Source organism: Chionomys nivalis, chromosome 14 (assembly GCF_950005125.1).
Source record: "Chionomys nivalis chromosome 14, mChiNiv1.1, whole genome shotgun sequence".
NCBI lineage: Eukaryota > Metazoa > Chordata > Mammalia > Rodentia > Cricetidae > Chionomys > Chionomys nivalis.
The window spans coordinates 48,148,856-48,171,291 of NC_080099.1; the positions used below are offsets into that span (position 1 = coordinate 48,148,856).

At 47.4% G+C, this 22,436-nt stretch overlaps 1 protein-coding gene across 3 annotated transcripts in view; it reads left to right on the top strand.

Annotated features, from left to right (window-relative positions):
* The first annotated feature begins 325 nt into the window (after nt 1-325).
* Epb41l4a (erythrocyte membrane protein band 4.1 like 4A) overlaps nt 326-22,436 on the top strand; it is a 191,569-nt gene continuing 169,458 nt past the window's right edge. For 2 of the 3 annotated variants that reach the window (XM_057788695.1, XM_057788698.1), the window contains exons 1-2: nt 326-862; nt 1,225-1,658. In XM_057788695.1, the coding sequence (XP_057644678.1) occupies nt 1,560-1,658 (99 nt within the window). In that variant the 5' untranslated portion in view covers nt 326-862; nt 1,225-1,559. Of the gene's footprint in view, nt 863-884; nt 1,659-22,436 lie in introns of those variants that run through there. The other variant, XM_057788696.1, reaches the window with a different exon arrangement.

The following is a 22,436-nucleotide window of genomic DNA, read 5'->3' on the forward strand; positions in this document are numbered from 1 at the left end:
TCTACCCCATGCCAAGTTCTTTCTCTTTTCTAGTAGTCAATACAGAACAGAGTTCAGCGAGTCACCTCCCGCGGTGCGCCCCCCACCCCAACCCCAGCCTCCTCCGACAGCTTTTGCATTAATACGCAGCAGCTTCCCAGCTAGAGAGCTCAGATTGCACCTGCTCCCAGGGCCAGCGGGGGTCCTGTGTCTTCCACACTCAGCCGGTGTTGCATGTGCACAGACACCGGAACCCACCAGGGGTCACTGCAGCCTCAGAGCTATTGTGCCCACCAGTGCCTGGCCCCGGCCCGCCGCGCGGAGGGCGTGGGACTGGGATCGCAGCACGCAGGGGTCGGAACACAACTGCGCCCTGGCGGCCCGAAGCCACCCTCCAGGTCTCCCAGGGAAACGAACGCAGTGACCTGGCGACGGCCGCGCGGCTCCGGCGCAGCGCACGCGTTCTGGCTGGGACCTGCAGGCACCGGGCCAGATTGACCACCTCCGCCCCGCCCTCCGCCCCCAGCGGAGACCCCGCCCAGAAGGGGCGCTCGGGTCGTAGTTCCGGGGATCCTGCCTCAGGTCGGCGGCTTTTTGCGGACGCCCGGGGGCCCTCTGCACCTGGGTCGCTCCCGCCCAGGGCTCCGCCCCGCGCGGCCAAGAACTTTCCCTGGAGCCTCGGCGGCCTCGGTGCCCGGGTACTGCCGCGCCCGCCCGCAGGTTCTCCGGCGCTCGGCTCTTCAAGACGTTCGGCGTTCGGTCCCCGTGGCAGGGCGTTCGGGAGAGGAGCGCTTGAACTTGGCCATCTCGGAGGGATGAGTTCGGGGACCCTCAGACGGAAGCCGCAGCCCGCAACAAGCTGATCTCCCGCCGGCTGGTTTCGGTGAGGAGCCCTGGCCGGCCCCCCGCGCCCCCGGGCTGGCTGTGAGAGCCGCAGAGGGAGTGGCGACCTTCGCCGCTGGCCACGCGTCCCAGGCTGGGGGGTCGGGGCCACCCCCGACACAAAAGAGAAGCTGAGTGCTCTCCGCTCTGCCTACCTTGTCAGGGGGGTGTGGGGCGGGGCCCGGTGCGCTCCCGGTGGGGACTTGGGCGCTGCGGCTGGGGAATCGCTCCGGTGCTTGTCTGGGGCTGGCGCTGCGGAGTACCGAAGGGCGTCCGAGCTCAGGGAGGGTCTGGAGCGCCCGGCTCGCCCTTTTCGTGCCCCTGGCTGTCCGTCCCTAACCAGGCGACTCTTGTCGTTCCCAGGTCGCCGCCCCAGTTTTTAGAAGAGGAGCCGCAGCCGCAGGATGCGCGGGGACACGCTGCTCCCGGCGCCCAGTTCGGCGGGCGCTTCCCGGGCTGCTCTGGATCCCTGACGCTCCGGGGCGCGCTCACCCTCCCGCCTCCGCTCTCCGAGCTTCTCCGGGTGCTCTCGGCTGGACTGGGGGACCCCAGACCTCGCTCCCCAAGGCCCCACCCAGACCCGCGCCTCTCGCCCTCTCCGCGGCGCGTACAATAAATTAATGCTTCGCGCTTGAGGGGAGGAGGCGGCGGGGACCTCGGTCGCTGCTCTCGCCTGACTGGAGACGCTTTCAGCCGACATGGGCTGTTTCTGCGCCGTTCCGGAAGAATTTTATTGCGAAGTTTTGCTCCTGGACGAGTCCAAGCTCATCCTTACCACCCAGCAGCAGGGCATCAAGGTAGGTGCAGCCGGGGCGCGGTGCAGGGTCCGCGACGTGGGGGTCCGCGGCTTTGTCTCAAGACTGTGACCGGTCCAGCCCGGCCGCCGTGGAACAGCGGAGCAGCAGTCCCGGCCTCAGACAGAGGAGGGGTCTGTGGGGCTGCGCTAACTTGGAGATGCTTTAGAAAAGTAATTGCTGTCCTCGAAGGGTCCTCGACGCCCCAACTTCCAGCAGCAATTAGAGCCCCGGTGACTCTGCCCACTCCCGGGCTCCCCCAGCAGCTCTTAGGCCCCTCGCAGCTCCCAGACAGACGCAGAATTGAATGGACAGGCTGCTCCCCACCCGGTGCTGGAGGCGTGCTTCTTGGCTTTGTGGAAGCCTTCCTCCCTCCTCCACCCCCATTTTCCCTGATAGTATTCGTGGGGAAGTAAACTAACGCACTCTCTCGCTGAAGATTTAATCTGGTTGTTGTGATTGTGTTCCCCGGATTTGTAGCTGGAGAATGCTACGTTTGCCCAATTTTCTTTCCGCTAGCGAGCTGGTTTATCTCCACATTGAAGTAAACATCTCACAAAGCAAATCTGTGATTGGTTTGCCCCTGTTTGTAGTCATCAAAAATGTATTGCTGCTTCTAAACTAGAAAACCCACAGAAAGCCTACGAGCTTGCACCCGACCCACTTACTTAATTTTAATGAGTACTTTTTTTTAAAAAAAAATACCTGACAACCTGAGCATGCGCCTGCGCGTTTGTTTCGCTTTTCCAACAGTTCCAAGCAGATAGGAATCCAGTGTGTGTGTTGTTTGCCTTTTTCCTTCAGTACTAAACCACCGAGGCATTTTAGTTAAGGCAGCTGTGGAGTCTGCATGTCGTGTCCCCCTCCACACCCCCGCGCGTCCGGAACCTGTGGGTCTGGGGGATCGAGTTTACCATGATGCCCTATAGCCTCTCCTGGTCTTGTCATTTCAGAAGTTGTCTGCCTGAGGTAGGTTCTGGGCATTTCCTTGGGGCAGTCTGTTTTGATTACCTTTATGCCCACCAGAAAAACTTCCTGGCTAGAAGCCTCTTCGTGGATGTTGCCAGTTTGGGCATACAGCATTAGAATTTCATGGTGTAATCCTCTTTCAGAAGAAAGGCCAAAGTGACCAATTAAAACTAAAGCACTTCACCCCTTCCTTTGGGAAATCGTTTTGAACAGTGTTCCCCAGCAATTATAACAAGCAAATTCAATCAAATTTTCATCTTTCAGTTTTTCCCAAGAGCAATAAAACAGTATTTGGAGGAACAATGTTTGCTTTATATTTTTAACTTTTCTTTATGTACTTTGTCACACATCCACACACAGTAGGAAAACAGGGGGAAACCAAACTTTACTGCATAGTACGATAGAAGATTTTGTTGTGAACAAAATAGGCCAAAACGGATTGCCTGGTGTAGGAGTGGGAACAATCAGAAGGATAAGTTAGGACCTGATACCAAGCCGGCAAAGAGACCTTTGAGTTGTCTGCAGCCAGAGCTCCTCACTTAATCACAAAAGCCATGCCCCTGTCAGCTGTGGCTTGTGTAGATTACTCTGTCAGGAGAGCAGCCAAGACTCGGGATCAAATAGAATAAGTTTGTTAAAGAAACGTGAGTCCCAACTCCTGATCCATACTTACTTTCAGTAAACCCATAGTATTTACCTTGTTTTACAAATGGGCTGAAGGTTGGTGAGTGATTCAAAGGCAATAACAGCTTCAAAATAGTGTTCTTTTGGCTGAGCGCCATGTAACTAAACACTATTTAAAGCAAGCTTTTGTTGGAAGTAATCATTTTTGCCACAAGCTTAGCCTCTTTTGGTGTCACAAAAGCCTGCCGTGCTGATTTTGATGTCCGTGTGTGCAACACAGATGTTGTCTGCTGGAGCTAACCACGTTGTCTGCGGCTACTATCGGTCTTTTAAAATGTGTGCGTTAGGACCTAGCTACCTGTAGTATGTATTAAGTTAAGCATTTGTATGTTTACCAATGGTGTGAGGCTTGCAAAAGCACCCTGTGTAATTGGTCCTTGGACATTGTTTGAGCATGTGGGCTATGCTATAGAGAACTGGCTATTTAACCTTCCTCTTCCCGTGTTATGGCATACAGGTATCAGTTAGTCTATATGTATATTTGAATTTTGCTTATTTCATGTGTGTTGGTATTTTGCCTGAATGCATGTGTAAGAGACTGACTGACAGATCCTCTGGAACTGGAGTCACAGATGTCAGCCATGTGGGTGCTGGGAATCTAACCCTGGTCCTCTGAAAGGGCAGCCAGTGCTCTCAACTGCTGAGCCACCTCTCCGGTTCCAGCTACTGTATATTAATTTGATAAAATTAGCTCCTGTTTAGATCACAAGTTAACTTCACAGCCAGTAACCAACAGCCTCTGTTACAGTGTTCTCTCTGGGGTAGTTTGCTTGGTGACTTCGGCTATCATCAATTAAAACCAAAGTTACCGAAAGGTCCAAGTGTTCCGGAGGGACCAAGGCCTGTCCACCGCTCTTGGAAAGCGGAGACAAAATGCCCAATCTTCAGATCTTAGAAATACAGAGATCAGATGAAAAAGGCTCAAGGGTTTTGTGGTAGCCAGGAGGAGAAAGAGCTTAGCCTAGAGTTCTTCCAGCAGCATGGCTGAGATTTAGAGCCTGGAAAATTGACGAAAGTTTAACTCTAGTTGAAGCCATTATAGCAGGAAATGCTTCTCTTCTAAGTATTGGAAGGAAAATAAGAAAAAGGGTGAAAAATGGGAGAGAAACCAAAAACGTGGCCGCTGATGGTGCACAAAGTCTGATCCCCGACTTTATTCTGCCCCTCTTCTGTCACTGAAACGTTTTTCCAAATGCTTTGAGCACACACTCAGTACTTCCAGGACTTTAGGGCCATATGTTGTTTGAAAAGTCCGAGTTTTAACTTTATGTACTTGATGTAGTTATTGTTCCTTTTGTATTTTTATACGAACAAATTTTTTCTCAGAAATTAAATGAAAATAAACGCAATGTTAAACAACATAAATTAGCTCATTTTCCTCTGAAATTAAAACAAAAATTATCGATTAATCTTTAAAAGAACTTTTTTTTTTTTCAAGACAGGGTTTCTCTGTGTGGCCCCAGATGTCCTGGAACTCACTCTGTAGACCGGGCTGGCCTGGAACTCATAGAGATCCACCTGCTTCTGCCTCATGAGTGTTGGGATTAAAGGTGTGCGCCACCACCACCTGGCTTTAAAATACATTTCAAGAGCCGATGAGTTGACTTGGTGTAAAGATGTCTGTTTGGCATCCCTGGGGATCTGAGTTTGATCCCTGGAATTCTTACAAAGTTTGAAGGAGAGAAACTCTACAGAGTTGTCCTCTGTCCTCTACTTGGGTGCTGTCACGCACTCATCACCCCACTGTGCACAGATACACACTCATACAGTAATAATAAACAAAGGTCTTTTAAAAAGTGCTTTTTGAGATTTTGAGTTGCCCATTTTTCTTATTCTCAAGTGAAATGATGTCCTCTTGTGACTGCTGAGAGCGCCAGGCATGCACATGCTACACATGCGTACATTCAGGCAAACACACTCATGAAAATAGAACAACTATTAAAAATCAAATAATAACCACTGGCTTTGCATTAAACTTATTCACACATTTTATGGTTTTTTGGACAGGGTCTCTCACACTGCAGCCGTTAGCTTGTGGCAGTCTTCCTGGCTCAGTCTTCTAGGTAGGGAGATTCCAGAACAGGCAGGAGCCACCACACTAGGCTCTGTTTTATTTAAATGGAAGTGATTTTACTGATCCTTGTGTGGTTTACTTAAGACTTCCCTTGTAAAAATCTGAAAAGTAAGCGAGAGCTGGGACTGGAGACATGGCTCAGTGGTTAAGAGCTCTTAACTGCCCTTGAGGAGGACAAGAGTTTGGTTCCCAGAACCCACAAGCAGCTCACAACCATCTGCAACTCCAGTTGTAGGGGACGCCTTCCGACCGCCACAGGTGCCCATGTGCCTTGGTGTGCGTACATACATCCACATTAAATAAAGAGGAAAGAGGAATGCCTTTGAATTTCTGTTAAAATAGGGCATTTGGTTGGTAGATTAACTGTAGCTATCACATGTGAGAGAAGGCTGATAAGACGTTATCGTGTGCACCAATTGGAAAGTACTCCTTCCGTTTATTTAAATAAAGTACCAGATTATGAGTTGAAGAGTTAGTTATAAAGTCATTTTTCATAATGTAGATAAAGGCTTTTCAGCGGGAAAATTGTGTTCTGGTAGAGAGCCCTTCAGTGCAAGGGCGATAGCTGCATGTGTTCACAATTATCACCTGACTAGAAAATGATTTTCTGTTTAAAAAGTAATTAGAACAATAAAAGACTATTTTCGGTATCCATTCTAGACATTACTTAGATTAGATATTCGCATTCTTCCTTTAGACGTAACCTCGCTTGACAGGCAGGAAGTTCTTTTCATTTAGTCTCTTGCTTGAGTCTGAACTGAGATTTATATAAGCTACGTGCTATCGATTGTGGGTCCCGCCAGAACAATAGCGTTTGCCTGTTTGCTCTCTACTGCCGTCTCTTCAGCTTCTTCAAGGAAGACTTTCTCCTGTGGTTGACCTCAGTTTTTGTAGTGTTTGTTCTGGGAAACTTTCCTGAGGCTCTTTGTGGCTCTCTGTGCAGGGAGAGGTGCAGTACTTTTCCTTTTGTTCTTTTTGAAAGCAAAACTTGAATGTGGTTCAAACTATTTTTCTGGATTTGAAGAGCAAAAGATTTGAAAAAAGTCATAAGGTTTGATTGTAAATTGTGCCCTTAGAATTGCTATGCAAATATGAAAAAGATTAGCATTTCATTTTGGCAGGGTTTGGTACTCTGAATAGTGAGGTACTTGATTTTCATAGAGGTGATGACTAAATTAATGAAACTAACTTGGCAGTAAGCTAGGAATTCCATTAACCTAAAACAAGATTTATTTATTTTATGTGTCTAAATATTTTGCCTGCATGTGTGTGTGTGTGTGTGTGTGTGTGTGTGGGTGTACCATGTGGATGCCTCCTGGTGCCCACAGAGGCCAGAGGGGGTGTTGGATTCCCTGGAACTGTAGTTACAGATGACTGTGAGCTGCCTCGTGGGCACTGGGAACTGAATCTGGTCCTTTAGAAGAGCGGACAGTGCTCTTAACCCTGGGCTCTCTCTCCAGCCCCTGTTAGCTTTTAAACGTGGAACTGTGCCGTACCCGCTATCCAGTTACAATGTACAGCTGATCCTTTCGCTGTTAAGTGCTGTTACGTCCTGCCCATCCTGAGGATCCTTACGAGTCCCGTCATCCTCAATCAGAAGCTTCCCAGGGAACCAGAAGAAAGTAGTCGTAGGTGAGGTTTAGAGTATGTGCACCTCAAGAAGATGTCTAAGCTTCCTTTTACTTGGACTGGAAAGGGAAATGTCTCAGAAGGCTGGGGCAGGGGCAGGGAGCGAAAAGAAATGTTTTCACAAATTCTATTAAGCATATGTACGTGAGTACTGATATATTTTGATATCTGCCATCTAACTCACAAAACCAGGGACCTTTTAAGCAAACAGAGGTTGAAGGAATGATCCTGTAAGTGACGTTTCTGTTAGTGAAAGTAGTCTGTGGAGCTTTAGAAAGATACTTGTCACTTCAGAGCCCCAGTTCTACCCTCTATAAAATAGCCACCTTACACATTCCTTGTGCCTCGAATGTGGTGAGCTGCAGAGACTGCTGGCCTTGCTCTCCCCTCTTTCCTAACCTCCAGCCTGACCAGTGGCTTGCTTGTGCCAGGCAGAATTGCTCTCAGTTTCCCAGACATTCCAGACCCTCCTGGGGCACTGTGCACGGGACTCCTGCTGGTTGCTATATATGTACCCTTTTGCCTTTCCCTAAACACCCCCTCATCTGAACCAGGCTTCAAGACTTGAATCATGTGTCTCAGCTGAGCCTGACTAGGCAGGGTGCCCATCTGTGTCTTCACATATCTCTGTCTCGGCACCCCAACACACTCCAAGGGTTTCTGGACTCTCTGTCTCTTCCTGTAGCTTGCGAGCCCATGCCTGTGATTCTGGGAGCTCGGGCTGTGCGCTCCGTGTAATAGATGCTTATTAACTGTAATTTGAATAGGAGGGAAGAATGGAATGCTGCAGTTGGTCGGGCTATATTGAAAATCTTTACTATAGATAATGACATTCCTTTGCCATTTGATTTTTACTAGAAAAGACTGCAGAATAAAGAGTTTCACTGTGAAAAATCTGTTGCCAAGATACTCTAGTTTTCATATTGATAATGGGTAGAGAATGAGAAGGTTCAGTGCGGGTGGTACACTGAAGAGCTGATTGGCAGCTGTTGCAGAAAACATGAGTCACGCCATTTTCTCTTTTCTTGTAGAATGGGTGGGGAGAGGGGGGCGAGAGACAGGGACTCCTGTAGCCCTGGCTGGCCTCAAAGTGGCTGTACCTGAGGATTTCCTCAAATTTCTGATCCTCCTGCCTCTACTTCTCAGGTCTTAGGTATTTTCTTTCTCTTTTAAATAGTGCATTCTCCTTCCAGTTTGAGTCTTTTAGGAGAAGTGCAGATTTCAGGAATGGCTGGAGAATATCGCTCTCCTTTGTTGTCTTGGTTGAGGATGCTGTTGGTTAGTACCACGGTGTGTGTCCACATAATTAGGGAGTTCTGTCTGCTTTGATTTTTTAAAGATTGCCCTCTGCCCATTTTACTATTGAAGCTTTGTAAATCTGATTTGGTACTGTTCTCAGCCTTAATAAGCATTGGGGTTTTATGAAAAAAAAAATCTTTTTTTTTTTTTTTTTTTTTTTTTTTTTTTTTTTTTTTCTGATGTGGAAGGCATTTGTCTGCAGGCCGGTATAGATGTGATCAGTCTGAGTTCTGGCTGTGTTCCTGTCTCTCTGAGGCTGCTTGGTGGAGCGTTAGCTCTGACATGTCGACCCCTGTAAAGCTGGTATCTGTTGCTCCTGGTCATCCTGGGCTGGGATGAGCAACTGCCCTTCTCCTCTGCACTGTGCTGGGATGAGCAACTGCCCTTCTCTTCTGCACTGTGCGTTTTGTTTGTAAGTCTCACATATTAAGGCTAAAGAGACACCTGTTATCACATGTCCTAGGCGAAGACAAGGTGTGTTAAGTTCAGGAACCAGTCAGTTTACTTTGTGACTCAAGAAGCTTGTAGCTACCATTTGGAGAGTCTGTACCAGTCTCCAAAGGAAAACAGAAAAGAATGATTTGCATTCCTACGTCCCCTGAGCTGTGTGTGCACTTCCTGTTTGTTTTCTTTTCTTTTTTAAGTGAAACAGCCATGCTTACTTAATGCCATCCATTGTTAATACCTTTCTCAGTGACTAAACACTCTGAAGAGATCCCCCAGGGCCGAATGGCTCCTCCAGAGGCTGCAGGCTTGAAAGGGCTAGCTGCTTTTCCAAAGCGTGAGAAATCTGTTTCCTAGCAGAGAAGATTGACATTCCTAGAGGGAGTCAGAACAAGGAAGGTGGAGAAGGCAGGGTTTGAAGGAGTGCTGGGTGGTAGTGTCTCTGCTGCTCGCCCATCCTAGCCCACTGGGACAATAGCACAATAGCAGAGAGGTCAGATGGCAAGGGAGGGTTCAGACTGGAGAGGGAGTGAGACTGGATTCTGCAGCGGATTTAGAAAGGACACATTCTGAGCCCCACATAGAGCAATCAGCACACTGAGTTCCAAGATTCTCATGGAGTTTCTTGTTTACAGTCCTGCGCATGCCTGTAATCCCAGCAGCCAGGAGGCAGAGGGCAGGAACACTGCTGCACGTTAGAAGGCAGCCTAATCTGCATAAGTGAGTTCCAGGACAGCAAGGAGCCACGCAGCGAGATTGTGTCACAAACCAAACAGTAGTCCAGATTTCCACACAGACTGTGACCTGCCTGAAGGCCAGGCTCTTAAGCTAACCATAGAGACTGTTTGTGCATCCTGATTCTCTCCCCCACTTTGCCCTTCTTCAGAAGCAAGTTTCAGAAACAGTCTTGGCCTTTGGCTACATCAGGTATCTTCTCAAAACTGCCTTTTCTCCCCATTCCACTGCTTCCAGCTTAGCATGGGCTCAGACTCGGTGCCCAGGCTAGCCTCCTGTCTGGGGCTGTGTGGGTGTCTCTAGTCCTTCGTTGTGCTCCCCGTGTTCATGTCCTGTCTTCTCCATGTGGACAGCTGTTCTTGTGCTTCCTGTGTCATGTCCTGTCTTCTCCATGCAGCCACGGTTTCCTCATCTGTATGTAGAGGAACACGATAGCTGCCTCATAGGATGGTGGTGAAAATCTGGGAAAGGATTTTAGGCATGTAAGAGCAAAGATACTCAATAAGTTATATATATATATATATAATATTTTATATAATATACAATAATATATAACACATATAATAACTGTATAATAATAATTTTAAAATATATTTGCTTCTCATTTACAATTTGGAAATGCTAATTCTTCCCACCATTACCCTTAGTAAGTCTTTAGGTGTCTCTGAGAGGTGTGTCTTGGAGCAGTCAAGGACTGAGAAGGGCACGACTTAAGGCAACAGTAATGGAGAAGGGGAGAGGAAATAAAATCTGGAAGATATTTAGGAGGTGGGAACTCTAAGATCTGGGAGAATGTGGAAATGTAAGGGTCGTGGCCCTAGAGGTAGCGCCCTCGGTTGGTGCCTTCAGCACCCACGACTCACCTCTTTCATTCCTCACCCAGCTGCTCTTTGGTGCAGCCAGCGGCCCGGGAGGAAGTTGGAAGCAACCCTACCCCAGTCCAGGGAGGATAATTGCTCTAAAGGTGTGCCTGTTGCCCTGGGAGCTGAAGGACGGCACAGACTCCTGCTGGATAACAGGCACAGGCAAGCTTGCTGGTGAAAGTGCTTCTGGGAAAGTGAGACTCAATTTCCCGTCTAGCACATTACCATATGCACACTTCCCCTCCTTATCACCAGAACCATTGGCTACTGATTACAGTGAGTAGACCACAGCGACTCCTAAGATGGCAGAGATAGAAGTGATAGTGGTGTCTCTGAACTGCCCTGAGTCTTCTCTCCCTACCCCTGGATTCCCTTATGGCTGAGCTAATACACTTCTTCACTGAAGCAGCTTGTAGCAGGAGTCTGTTACTGGGGACCAATGTATCTTGGGAGAGTGGAGCATGGACTTGTTCGCCAGTCTGGGGCACAGGAGGAGAGGCATAAGCATGCACTATTTACTGCAGTAGGCAGTGGGAAATGCAGTTACGGCAGGTGATGAAGAAGTTGGGATGTGGTGTGGTGGTACGTGGTGCCGTGCACATCGGAAGGTAAAGATGTGCTGTTTGAGCATCCCAGGGGTGACCGAGGCAGTACGAGTTATACTCAGCTGGAACAAGAGACTCCTTCTTCTCAAGTACACGGTCTGACAAACGGTCCATGTCTGTGACTGTCCGGTCTCCACAGCTCTCCTCATTACCCCTTCCCTCCTCCCCCACTCTTTCTGTTCTTTATGCTGCTACTTCCTCATCCTGATCTTGCTGTTCAGTTAAGCCAGACTGCTTCCAAGTTTTTGAGTGCCGCGCATTCCTGCTATTCATGTCTCCGTCTGGAAAGCTCCAGCCCACCTAGCCTGCTAGAGGAGCTCCAGAGTTCTGCTCAGGGGTAACTCTCCTGACGACTTCTCAGTGGAGAGCCCTTCCTTCCCATCTGCCAGCACTGTCAGTGTGGACGAGCCACCCTCTCTGAGTGTGCATCCTGAAATTACCTGGTACGAGCAAGAAGGAAACAGAGAACATGCAACAAACCTGCTTAGGAGTTTATTAGAGGGGGTGCATACAGGCCTGGGGAATTGGTGAGCAGAGAGAGAGAAAGATGGTACGTCCAGCTTTTTAAAAGCTGCCTAGCACATGTGCACAGGGGTTGGCGTGACTACGTCATATGCAGATGATGGGCTCACACATGCGCACAGCTAAGTCATATGTGGATGGAACCACGCATATGCACACGTGGGTCATGTGGGGGCCCTTTAACATTCAGGCAGTTGCCTGAGGGCTTGTCTGCACATTCATAGCTTTATTTGCAGCCTTATTTGTGGCTGAATAATTACACATCGTTGTCTGTAAATTAGGGCCAAACTCTCCTTGTCTTGAGATGTTGCAGATGAAACTGTTTACACCGGACTTCATGGGCAGTAACTACTGTTTACACCAGGCCTCATGGACTGTAACTGCTGTTCACACTGAGCCTCATGGGTGGTAACTACTGTTTACACTGGGCCTCATGGGTGGTAACTACTGTTCACACCAGACCTCACGGGCTATAACTGCTGTTCATACCAGGCCTCATGGGTGGTAACTACTGTTCACACCACATATCATGGGTGGTAACTACTGTCCACACCAGGCCTCATGGGCTGTAACTACTGTTCACACCAGACCTCATGGGTCCTAACTACTGTGCACACCAGATCTTGTGGGTGGTAGCTACTCAGAAAGCCTTCGTGAAAGGGCAGCAGAGAGTGGTGAAGGTGGCATAAGCTCTCACAGACTGGCTTTCCCTTAGAGTGTGAGGCCGTGGTCCGCAGGTGAGGAGGCAGGACTCAGAACGGTACTGGTCTTCCAGGTCCCAGATGGTGGACCTCTGTGTCTGTTCTCCCCTCTTCATTCCTGCCTTGGTGCTCTCCCACCCCTTCTTGCTTGCAGCCTGGGAGGAAAGAAGGACCAAGAGCTGCTCATGGAAGGAGAGGCCAGGGTTTATTGAAACCATTTAGGTCGGCTGCCCTACCTATCTCCGATACTCTCTGCCCCTTCAGCCCCTTCCCTCAAGTTAGGTCTTCTCAGCTCTGTGGGCTGTCCTGAGCACCTGTGTAGGGCTCCTGCTTGGACTTGGCAGCCTCTCCAGGCCAGGCCTATTTTTTAAAATTTGTGTGAGAAATGGCTATTTGGGACGTCTTTTCAGAATGATGGTCACTGCCATGCATTTCCTTTTTATGGGGGGGAGGTCTGTTTTGAAAGTGCTTATTTGAGAAGTCAGGAATAATTTTTAATGGCATAGTTTTAGAGTGTGTGTTACATGGACTTTTTCTTTGGTTTTCATTTTAATAAAACCTTTGTGCTTTGCCCTGAATCCCTATAGTTACATGCTGACTCTTTCTAGGAGGGAAAAGTAAAAACTGGTTAGTGATCCTTCTTACTGCTTGGAGTGAGGTGCAGAGGAGAGAAAGGGAGAGAGAGAGAGAGAGAGAGAGAGAGAGAAAGGTGAAATTGTCCTGTTGGAAGTTCAGCACAGCCGATGGGTGTTTCCCCAGTAACTGGTACTTCACCGTCACTATCACAACTCTACATTATTTCCTGCTTAGCTGCTGTTTATCAGGAAGATAAGAATATTTTCCTGAATTTCTCAGAAAGTCATCTTTTTATTTAAAGATACTTTAAAACTATGCTCTGGACCAGTTATTTGCAAACAAAGAGGTTCTGAGTGTGTGGTAGTCTGAATGGGTGTGGCCTCCATAGCCTCGTGTGTTTGACTGCTTGGCCCGTAGGGAGTTGCACCACGAGAAGGTGTGGCCTTGTTGGAGCAGGTGTGGCCTTGTTGGAGGACATGTGCCACTGTGGAGGTGGGCTTTGAGGTCTCATATATGCTCAAGCCACACCCAGTGTGACAGTTCACTTCCTGTTGCCTGTAGATCAAGAAGAACTCTCAGCCCCTTTTCCGGCACCATGTCTGCCTGCACACTTTCACGTCCCACCATGATGATAATGGACTAAACCTCTGAACTGTAAGCCAGCCCCAATTAAATGTTTTCCTTTGTAAGAGTTGCCATGGTGTCTCTTCACAGCAATAGAAACCCTAACTAAGATAGAATGTAAGGGTATTTTGGGGTCTGGAACAATGCCGTATGTCTGCAATTGTATGCACAACCATGTAAGAATTTATTCAGAGCCTATTGTTTGTTCAGTAGCATCAGTGTTCCTGTTGGTGATAATGAAGCAAAGGGTACACTTCTGTGCAGACGTGGAAGCACCAGGCGAAACAGCAGTGGACACACCACAGGACAACTTACGTGGGAGATTCCAGTGTGCACAGGCGTTATTACAGGAAATTGCTTCTTGCATGTCAGAATGAGGTTAATCGAGAATGGAGCTTTAGAAGGAAGTGTTTATTGGCCCGAGAGTTTTATAATAAGGTATTTTAATTATCATATCATCTACAAATAGGGATAGTCTGATTTTTTTCTTTCCTGTAGCTTCTATGTCTTTCTCTTGTCTAATTGTTAAAGCTAAGACTTCTAGCTCTACACTGAATGAGAGAGGGAGAGTGGACAGTCTTGTGTTGCCCCTTATTTTAGAGGAAATGCTCTCAGGTTGTCTCCATTTAATATAATGTTGGCTGTGGTTTGTTAGATATAGCCTTTATTCTTTTGATATATGTTCCATCTATTCCTAAAGTCCCCAGAACTTTTATCACGAAGGCATGTTGAACTTTGTCAAATGCTTTTTCAGCATTCTATCGAACAATTAAGTGTGGTTTCAGTCCTTGAATTTGTTTATATGGTGTATTATATTTATTGATTTCTGTATGATGAACCCACTTTGCCTTTTTGGGATGATGCCCACTTAGTCATAATGTGTATGATCTTCCTAATGTGTTACTGAGTTTGGTTTGCAAGTATTATTGTTAAGAAGTTTTGCGTTTGTGGTTATGAAAGTATTTAATTGTGATTATGGTTTCAGAGAGATAGGAGTCTGTTATTGTCATGGTGGGACATGGCAATAGGTAGAAATGGCATTGGAGCAACAGCTAAGACACAAACAGGAAGCAAAAAGCACATTGGGAATGGCATGAGTCTTTTGAAACCTGAAAACCCTCCCCCAGTGACATATCTTCCCAACAAGGTCACACCTCCTAATCCTTCCCAGTTATATCAGCTAAGGCCAAGGTGTTCAAACATACAAGCCTATGGGAGCCATTTTCACTCAAACCACCACAAAGACCCTAGCCCACCTTGATGTGAGAGGATTTAGAAGAGCAGAAGGCAGGACTCAGTGGGTCCCGTCTTACAGATGGGCTTCTAGGTGGCCAGTCCTCACGTGTGTCTTGGCATTAAAGACAAAACTTTCAGCTTTCATACAGTTCTGGACTACATATTAGGGAGAAGCTGTTGATTTTGACTGCCTGAGGACGGTCTGTCCCTGAAGAATGCCTGGGTTGGAGCAGCATGGACATAAACAGAAATGAATTGGTTGAGGAAGACAGTAAGTCTGGGGTTTATCAGACTAGCTGCCCGGGCTGGGTAACTTTTTAGCAACCTGGATCTTAAACCTAGAATTCTTTATTAAACAACGAACATTTCAGCAATGCATGATGAAAATACTTTTATTGACTGGCTTGAAGGGCAGCTTCCTTGGGAGGTGGAAAGGGAAAATCTGGGTTTCTCTTTCTCTACCTTCCGTTTGCATTTTGGGAAGGTCATTCACAGTGATGGTGTCACACTTTCTCCATTCACGAAACAAAGTGGCTGCTGAGGTCATCCCACTGGTATCACAGGGATCCGGAGGCTCAAAGACAGAATGCCTGGCAAACGTGGACAGTTCTCGAGTGCTGGAGAGTGTTAATGGCTCGTTTGCAGCCCCATCGTTTCTTCCCTGGTGACCCCTGGCAAGTCGTTTAACTCTGCCTGAGATTTATTATCAGTGGGGTGAAATTGGTAACATATCTGCTTCTTATTCCCGTGCAGGCTGAATGCAGTAACACACTGTAAGAGTTTAGTTACCAGCACGTGCACATGACACACACCAGATGAAAGTTAGGGGCCATTGTTATGGAGCCATGCAGAGCTGTCTTAAAAGTAAGAAACCGCAATTTGTAATACCTTTAGACAGTTCTAGGCTAAAGGCTTTGCAAAAGACTTTCGTGTTCTTTGCATTTGCTGGTTAGTTTCTATTTGCTGAGTTGGGGACTGCTTACTTTGAAAGTAACAAATCCCTCCTTTTCTGTTGTATGTGTGGGTAGGTGGGTGTGTATGTGCCTGTGTTATGTGTCTCTGCTGTGAACGTGTATGCGCCAGTGTGCATGTACGTGAACAAAATGTACTATTTTTTTAAAGATTTATTTATTTATTTATTATGTATACAGTGTTCTGCCTGCATGTGTACCTGCACTCCAGAAGAGGGCACCAGATCTCATTATAGATGGTTGTGAGCCTCCATGTGGTTGCTGGGAATTGAACTCAGGACCTCTGGAAGAGCAGTCAGTGAGTGCTCTTAACCTCTGAGCCATTGCTCCAGCCCCCCAAAATGTACTATTTTAACAGAAATTCAGAGATATTTCTCTTTTCTTCTTCATTTTATGTGGATGTATATGGATGCACACCAAGTCACACGGGAGCCTGTGCGGTCGGAAGGTGTCCCCTAGAACTGGAGTTGTAGATGGTTGTGAGCTGCCATGTGGGTGATTTTATGTGGTAAAGGACTCACAGTTTGCCAGTCTCTGTGTGGGGCTTTCCACGGGTGACTGCTGAATGGGTCAAAGCTGTGATCCTGACAGAGGTTCTGGGTGTCTTGCCACACAGCAGAGGTAGGCATGCCTCTCTTCGGCATCACAGTAGACTTTCTACCTTCAAGTAGTTAGGTAACTTTGGCCTTGTGCCAGAGATTGGATAGCAAAGTAATGAGCAGAATGTATCTAGCCCTCTGAATTTATTAAATTCTCCTGCCCTGGATAGAATTCATAGCCTTTTAGACACTCTAAGTTTCCAAGTTTTCTAAATGTGCACAACTAAAAATGTTCAAAATTAGGGGGCTTAGGAGCTTAGCTCAGTGTTCGAGTGCTTGCCTAGAGCATCAGGCCTTGAGTGACACCCTAACAACACACGCGACACACAACACACACAACACACTCGACACACGCAACACACCCTACACACGCAACACACTGCCGCTTTAGATCTTAACCCTTTCCCACTTAAAGTCCATTTTTGGTGTGGGACAATTGTATTCTGTCAGTTATATTTTAAATAAACACTGATTGGTCAGTAGCCAGGCAGGAAGTATAGGTGGGACAGCCAGGCAGGAAGTAGAGGCGGGTCAATAAGAACAGGAGAATTCTGGGAAGGAGGATGCCCATTCCTCCCCAGTCCTGTCCCAACCACAGAAGAAGGAAGATGTGATTGCTTTGCTGAAAAAGGTACCAAGCCATGTGACTAACATAGATAAGAATAATGAGTTAATATAAGAGTTAATAAGAAGCCTGAGCTAATAGGCCAATCAGTTTGTCATTAATATAGACCTCTGTGTGATTTCTTTGGGGCAAAACAGCTGTGGGACTTGGTGGGAGGGCAGAAATCAGGCAGGACAGAATCCCAGACAACACATTTTCTCTAAGAAAATTTAAATTATTTAAAAATAGTGCACTCATTAATTTTTGAGAATTTCATGCAGTATATTTTGATCATATTTGTCCCTCTCCCTCAACCCTAGCTCAGATCCTCCCTCCCTGACCCCTCCTCCTATCCAGTTTGTATTGGTCAACTACTCCTTGGCATGGGGATTGCTCTGGGAGTGTGGTTGATTTATCAGGTATCACACCTAAAGAAGACTGACTTTACTTCTCCTGGCAGCAATCCATGCCAATAGGTCCTCAGTGAGAGGCGGGATGTCCTGTTTACTTCCTCTCCTCCGTCCTTAGACTTATGAGTGCACAGGTCTGTGCATGCTGTCCCAATCACTGTGAGTTCATAGTGCCTCTACCTTGTGTCCAGAAAACACCATTTCCTTGGAGTCATCTTCTACCCCTGACTCTTGCCTCCTCTCCTGAGAAGGTGCCTTTTGAAATGGACATACCATTCAGGGCCAAGCATCCTGAAGTCACTTGTCCTCTGCACATTGCACAGTTGTGGGTCTCTGTGTTAAGTGTCAGCTACTGTGTGTAAGAGGCAGCTTCAGGGATGACGGTTGAGCGATGCACTGTAGCACTAAGTCATTAGGATTCATTTTCTGCCTGTTCAGCAGAGTATTAGTAGTGGGTAGCAGGCTAGTAAGCATCATGACCTAACTAGCCACAAGTTCCTGGCCTTGGTGACTGTTACAAGGAGGCTGCTTGTTGGTCCCTGGCTGCTAAGCCCCCCAAAATAACCACACAGAACCTATGTTATTTAAAACACTGCTTGGCCTGTTAGCTCTAGCTTCTTATTGGCTAGCTTTTACATATTAATTTAACCCATCTCTGTTAACCTGTGCATCACCATGACGTCGTGGCCTACCAGCAAAGTTTCAGCACATCTGTCTCTGGCGCAGCTCCATGGCTTCTCCCTGACTCTGCCCTTCTTTCTCACAGTATTCAATTTAGTTTTCCCCGCCTAACTAAATTTTGCCTTGCTATAGGTCCAAAGCAGTTTTTTTTCATTAAAGGTAATCACAGCACACAGAGGGAATCAGGTGACAGTGTCAGGTATGACCTACACCAAGTGGATCAGGCCTGAAATTTAAAAACATTGTGACCTTGAACTCCCTGTATAGCTGAGGATTGCTGTGAGCTCCCAATCCTCCTGCCTCCCTCTCCAGATGCTGGGATTCAGGCTTGCATCCCCATGCCTGGCTTTAGATTACTTTTGTAGGCAGAAAAAGGAATAAGTACACATTTGTTTATGTGGTTGTTTTTATAATGTTAGTTGTTACACTTCTCTCCTAGTTAAAGCCTTTGGGCAAGAGTAGGGCCCACAGGATTGGCACATATGTGTAGTTGCTACCACATGGTTCTGGTTTTTATGGTCATGTCAGTACATGCAGGGATGATGTTTAAAAGTTCTTACTCATCCTGAGGCTGGAACGATGGCTCAGGGGGTAAGAGGATGCTGTTTCTGTAGAAGACCTACGTTGGGTTTCCAGAACTCATGTGACCCAAATGTGACTCCTGTTCCAGAAGATGCAGTGCCCGCTCTTGGCACTTCACAGACACGGTGCACATACATCCATGGAGGCAGAACACTCATACACATAAAATGAAAAATAATAAATCTTTAAAATTTTCCTAAAAATTCAACAGTAGCTTTCTCCTAGTTAGGAAGTTTCAGTTATGGAATGAAGAGTTTTTAAAGTCTGGGTAGTGATGTTGCTGCATGTTCTGTTCAAGCCTTAAACACTGGGAGCAGTAGTCAACTTTCTTCTAGCTGCCAAGGTGTGGAGGGTGACGAAGAGCAGACACAGAACCTACTTCTGAGCCGAGGGATCCTGCAGTGTTTGTATCGTCTGGAGCCACAATACTGCTTCACGACTCAGGTTCCACAGACAACTCTAGCTCCAATTCCCTCTGTAGACCAGACAGAGGACCCAGGAAGAAAAAACCAACCAGGTTTCCCGTTTCTAACAACTGGACTGAGCGATTGGCAGAGAAGGAGCGTGGAGCTGAGATTTGATTCTAAAGGACTCTTTTCAGAAATTATTTTCCTCGTCAGGACCACTTTGTAGAACAAGATCATATGCAATCGGAATTTGCCCTCAGGGAAGAGCGAGGCCGTTAGTTCAGTGGAAGTTTTAACAGCACTTACTAGACACTTAGCCTCCTTCAGTGCATGGCACCCAGTGGTGCCCTGTAAGTGCTGGCTGGCACTTTTCTCTTCTTGACACTCAGCAGGCTCTTGTGGCGTGCAAGATGAGCATGCGTGGAATCATAGGCAAGCAGCTAAGCATAGAACTGAGCAGTACACTCTAAAAAGGGGAAGAGACCCAAGAAACTTGACTAAGGATCTGGGGCCTGAGGTATATAAAAGGTGAGAGGTCACCCCCAGAGGACTCCTGGGAAAGGGTGGGCGGGAGAGGAGGGCCCACTGAATCTACAGGTATCCACAGATAAAGGAGAAAATTAGCTTCCTTCCTTTTAGGTAGGGCTAGGGGAGGGAAGGTCTTACAACCCAGAAATGGGGTGTAATATCTTGGGTGCAGAGGAGATCCTTGGTGGCATTTTAGGAGTTAATTGGGCAGCTGATGTGCAGACAGGCCTGAAGGTGTGGCAAGCGTTAGTGTGAGATGTATGGTGGCCTAACAGGGTGTAGGGTCACAGTGTGTGCATGAGCACGGTGACATGTCAGGGTGTAGGGTCACAGTGTGTGCATGAGCACGGTGACCTGTCAGGTGTAGGGTCATGGTGTGTGCATGAGCACGGTGACATGCCAAGTGTAGGGTCACAGTGTGTGCATGAGCATGGTGACATGTCAGGGTGTAGGGTCACAGTGTGTGCATGAGCGCGGTGACCTGTCAGGTGTAGGGTCAAGACATGTCAGGGTGTAGGGTCACGGTGTGTGCATGAGCACGGTGACATGTCAGGGTGTAGGATCACAGTGTGTGCATGAGCACGGTGACATGTCAGGGTGTAGCGTCACGGTGTGTGCATGAGCACGGTGACATGTCAGGGTGGTAGCAGGAGATTGAAGGAAACTGGGCATATTGCGTAGATGAGGGCAGTAGATCAGGATTCAGTTGTACCTGTTTTCGGCTACAGTCTACCTGCACTCTCAGGCTTGTTCCTAAGGGTAGCTAATTTGTCCAGTTATAACTACCTGCAGCTGGCGACTGTTTGGTACAAGCTACCCAAGACAAGGTCACAGCAGTTTGATTTAGTAGTGCACATTTTCAGAGGAATAGACCTTTAAAACTTTATTCATTCATAGCTTTGGGTTTATGGGCTTTATTTTGTTTAAAACTATCACATTTATTTATATATGTGTATGTGTGTGCGCGCACTCGCACATACACTCATGAGTGCAAGTGTGTCATAGCGCATGTGTGGAGGTCAGCGTTTATGGGAGTTGGTTCTTTCCTGCCCTTCCACCGTGTAAGCCCCAGGACTGGAGCTCAGTTCATCAGGCTTGATGCCTTTCTTTGCTGAGCCTTCACTTGCCAGCCCTGCGCTGTTCGTTTGTTGAGATAGTGTCCTGCTGTGTAGCTCAGGCTGGCCAGGAACTCTTGTGTGCTAGGCTGGCTCTGGGCTTCTTCCTGCCCGCCTCTGGATTGCTACAAGTGTAGCGTGTGCCACAGTGCCCAGCAGCTTCTGCTGTTTGTAAAGACTGTTTGTAAGATACAGTAACATTTTTCTTGTAGGTACCCTGGTTTTCCTAAAGCTCCAGTCACAGAGCTGCCAGGAATGAAGTTTGTATCTCAAGCATTCAGCCTGTAAGCCTATAAGCAGTGTTCCTCTGTGGCCTCTGCTTCCGTTCCCGCTTCCAGGTTCCTGCCTTGAGTTCTTGCCCTGACTTTCCTCAGTGACACAGTGTGACCTGAGAGCTGTAAACTGAAACACATCCTTTCTGCCTTCATGTCACTTTTGGTTATGGTGTCCTGACCTCATCCCTCCTTTTCTGTGTGACGACAGACTGGTTGCTCAGCTGTGATCTGCTTGCAGGCTCTGCCTTCATAACGAGATCTTTTTATTCCAGCGTAGCTGTGGGGCTCAGTGCTACAATAAATGCTTCTTAGTACAGAGAAAGCGATATAAACCGTCATACTGGAACACTTTAATGTACTAAAATGTCTTTACAAAAGTTTTCCTAACATAGGGAAATAACACATTTTAAACCACACAATTCTCTCATATTTGAAAATGTCAGAAATTTGCTTTTGAATTATTATTATTATTTTTGATATAGGGTCTTATGTTTGTATTGTAGCCCAAAAACTCACTATATAGCTCAGGCTAATCCAAAATGTTGAAAAATCATTTTGTCTCAGCCTCTTCATTGTTGGCTGAAAACTATCATGCCTACTGAGATGTGTGTGTGTGTGTGTGTGTGTGTGCATGCGCATCTGTGGGGGTGTACATCAGTCCGTCTCCTGGGATAAGAAATTACTTTAGCAGGAGTTTACAGCTCATTAAATTAAGACCCAACTGGTTCAGGAGCCCACAGACTAATAATTTACTCTTAAATATATATTTACATCTGGGAACTCATAACAGGAAGCCATGGGGGAAGCAATGGGCCTGTAAACTTCCTAGTCAGTGCTGAGCCTGTCCCCTGCTCGGCTGCCTCACAAGACTAGTTGCCTAACCAAGCTGCCATTTTAAAATTAAAGATGGCTGTTGTCCATCATCTACTGACACTGAGGGGAGAACAAAGGTCTCCAGCGCCCTGCACGCAGTATTGGGAGGATGGGGCGCGGGGAGCGGGGTCAGGCTTGGTTGGATCTTTGGGGCAGCTGGGAACCGGTCAGGTGATACACACTGCTCTGTTTGTGTCAGGGCAGTCTGCCTGTCCGCAACCCGGACTTCTCCATTCTTATCCCTTCCCCTGTGGTCTCCTGAGGAGCTTCCAGTGTAGCCTAGCAACTGTGTAGCGACTCCAGATCAACTTGTCTGGGTGGTGTTTGCATTTGGTTAAAATGAAACTCTCCCCCAGGTGACACAGATGCCCAGAAAAGCGTGAGAGCCAAGGAACCTGGGTGAGGCAGCTGGGTCTGCTGACGGATGTTTCTAGACATCCCCTCTGCCTCCCTCTTTCCTTGAGTCTGTTACTTAAGGCTGAGTGGTTGGCATTGGTCATGCATTGTTCATTTAAACTGTGACCTTAAACTTCTTGCCCTTTTAAACGGTGGGAAGGAACCTTTATCTTTGTTAGAAATCACAGGCTGGGCCAGCTATTGTGAGGGTGAATTGTTAGCTCCCCTTCGAGTTTGGGATTAGTTTAGTAATCTCTGGATTTCTGAGGCATGCCAATTTTCAGGTCTTCCCGTGTGTCACCGCCCTGGATGGTTCATGTGTTGGTGTCCAGTTATTTCTTCGCCCAGCCCCCACACTGTGTAGGCCTGCTGTGCTTCT